The sequence below is a fragment of the Mycena indigotica genome (genome assembly GCF_014461135.1).
Source record: "Mycena indigotica strain 171206Taipei chromosome Unknown Mind.scaff0002, whole genome shotgun sequence".
NCBI classification, from domain to species: Eukaryota; Fungi; Basidiomycota; class Agaricomycetes; order Agaricales; family Mycenaceae; genus Mycena; species Mycena indigotica.
The window spans coordinates 380,270-382,682 of record NW_023503001.1 but is presented as its reverse complement, the minus strand read 5'-3'; the positions used below and the strand labels follow the sequence as shown (position 1 = coordinate 382,682).

Sequence of the window (2,413 nt, the reverse complement as noted above, 5' to 3'; positions counted from 1 at the left end):
GCCACAACAAGACAGCTACTAGCAAACCACTGACGAACACACCATGACCAAGAGATTGAGCTCAGCTCGGAAGGTGTTGAACCAACCTCGCTACCCCTTGGCTTACCACAGCACATCCTATCTCCGCCAATTTAATGAAGCACAGACCAGACTGATCCACTTTCACTGTCTTCCCCCAGAACCCACAACAGGAAGAGCAGGGTCATTGAAGCCAGGCTGCTCTTCCATATATAAGGCAGGCCCACCCCTCAGCCCACCCCAAGTCCAAATTGCGCAAAAGCGTGAAAACCCATGTCCACAATTTCGCGCACTTGGACTCCGCGGAAACTCCGCAGTCATGTGGTTGAGGTCACATTTTATTGAAGTAACAATCACAACATCAATCACCACATCAACAACAACTCTTACGACGCTTACGAGGACCTTCCAGTCGGCCCGCTAGTTGCCGATGCCGATTGATCAAGACGTAAAGCTGTCAGCACGCCATGACATTGCGCTGATCTCTGGACGCATCAACTCTGCGGCCCAGTTCCTGCGGCGCACGGAGCCTCTCGTCCGCGCTCTGCCGCTGAAACCAAACCCAATGCTGGACGCAATGCTGGAATGCGGCCTCATTACTTTGCTGAGCAACACTGTCATGTATACCTACTCCACCGTCGAGCTCAGGCTGCCGCCAAATCAGGAGCAACCATGCAGCGCTGCACAGCTGTTTGGCTCTGATGTAGCGGCACAGGAGGTTCTGCGCCGTGTGGCGTACAGCGCGGGGGTGATCTCTCTGGACGTGGCAGAGTTCTGGTCCGGCCTCGCGCCGTCATATGCGCTGATGCTCCGGCGCGCGAATGCACACGCGGCGCACGGTTTCCATTAAGGTGGTGTCTCGTTTTCTTAACATCTTGTAGCTCAAAAATATATAATATCAGTTCTGGAGGACTGGAATGCTCTAGTAGCATACCGTCGAAGTCTACATAACCTATAGGATTCAGTGGTCCACCAACTATGTTCTATGGTAGAAAACCCACATTCCCTCATAATACATAAGATTTTGTCGGGTTATAAGTTGCCCCAGATGTGAACGGAATGCGCGCAGGCTCCCACCTGGGTTCTGTACATCGCAGTCAAACTTATCGATTAGTACAGACAGTAAAGGTTTCTGCTTTCATCGAGTTCCGTCTCTGTCCCTCTAATTCGCAATCCTCGTCCTCTGCAACCGGTCCGACAGCTCGTCCATCGCGCGCTTCACCGCACCGAAGCGCGCGACACCACACTGCTCGCTGTCGACATGCGCCCACAGCGCGCTGAGCGTCTGGAAGCGGCGGCTGCACCCCGGCCCGCGGCAGATGTACGTCTGCTCCTCGTGGCGCGGGCTCGCGAGGTGCTGATTAAGCCCGGGCAGCGTGCGGAACTTGCCGTGGCAGAGGTAGCACTCGTACGCGGTGCCGTTCCAGCTGCGCCCGGTCGCGACGTAGCGCGTGTTGTCGCTCTCCGCCGCGGCGATCAGGCGCGCGGGGTCGGTGATCACGTTGCGCGTGTCCTGCGCGCGGATGTAGCGGTTGAGCGACTGCCGGTTCGCGCCCGACGCGCAGCTGCCCGCCTCGAGATGCGCGGCGAGCGACGGGCCGTTGATGAAGGACTGCCCGCAGCCGCGGCCGGGGCACGTGATCGTGCGTGGCTTGTGCAGCGCCGAGTTCATATGCGCGTTGAGGTTGTTTGCGGAGGTGAACAGCCGGCGGCAGGGGGTGCAGTAGTGGTGCACGCTCGACTGGCGGCAGTGCTCGTGCAGCCCCTGCTCGTTCTTGAACACCCGCTCACACGAAGAGCAGTAGAAATGTGCGTCGTCCATGTGTTCCGCCAGCTCGCCGCCATCGTCGAAATGCTCGTCGCAGTGCTGGCAGTAGAAGTGTCTGCGGCTCTGGACGTAGTGCTCCTTCAGCCCCGTCCACGTCGTGTAGTCGATCTCGCAGTCGTCGCAGAGCCAGTGTGCGCTCGACGCCCGCCTCGTGCTGCGCGAGGGCACCGTAGTGAGGGAAGTAGCGGTCGCAGCGGTCGCAATACACCGTCATAACGCTAATGTTCTTTGTAAGTACGGTCACGTACGGGGCCCGCACGCAGAGAAGCGCACCCTTGTCCCAGAAATTAAACTCGGATCTTCGGTGGTGGTGGTACGACGACATGAGTGTCACGCGCACGTGAGGAACGTCACGGTGTTTTGAATCGAGGCTGATGTCGTTACCTGCGTAACCGATATGCTTTAGAGCGGAAATGCGCTGCGAAAGGGGCCACGCGCCTTTGTTCCAAGCACTTATGCTACTGCCGAATGTTCTAGCAACAAGTTCTATAGCCAATGACCAATGTCCGGGGCAAACCTCGCTTGCTCAGCGTCGGCCTGTTCGAAACCGATGCATGGCCCCGCGCA

The 2,413-nt window shown here is 57.9% G+C and overlaps 1 protein-coding gene across 1 annotated transcript; it reads right to left on the bottom strand.

Moving 5' to 3' along the window:
* Positions 1 to 1,180: 1,180 nt before the first annotated feature.
* On the bottom strand, positions 1,181 to 2,171 carry MIND_00181500 (Zinc finger protein; the record flags this gene model as incomplete). Its single annotated transcript, XM_037358729.1, has 2 exons — positions 1,181 to 1,885; positions 1,941 to 2,171. The coding sequence occupies 2 exons, from the start codon at positions 2,169 to 2,171 to the stop codon at positions 1,181 to 1,183; spliced, it is 936 nt and encodes a 311-aa protein (XP_037223824.1).
* Positions 2,172 to 2,413: the final 242 nt, after the last annotated feature.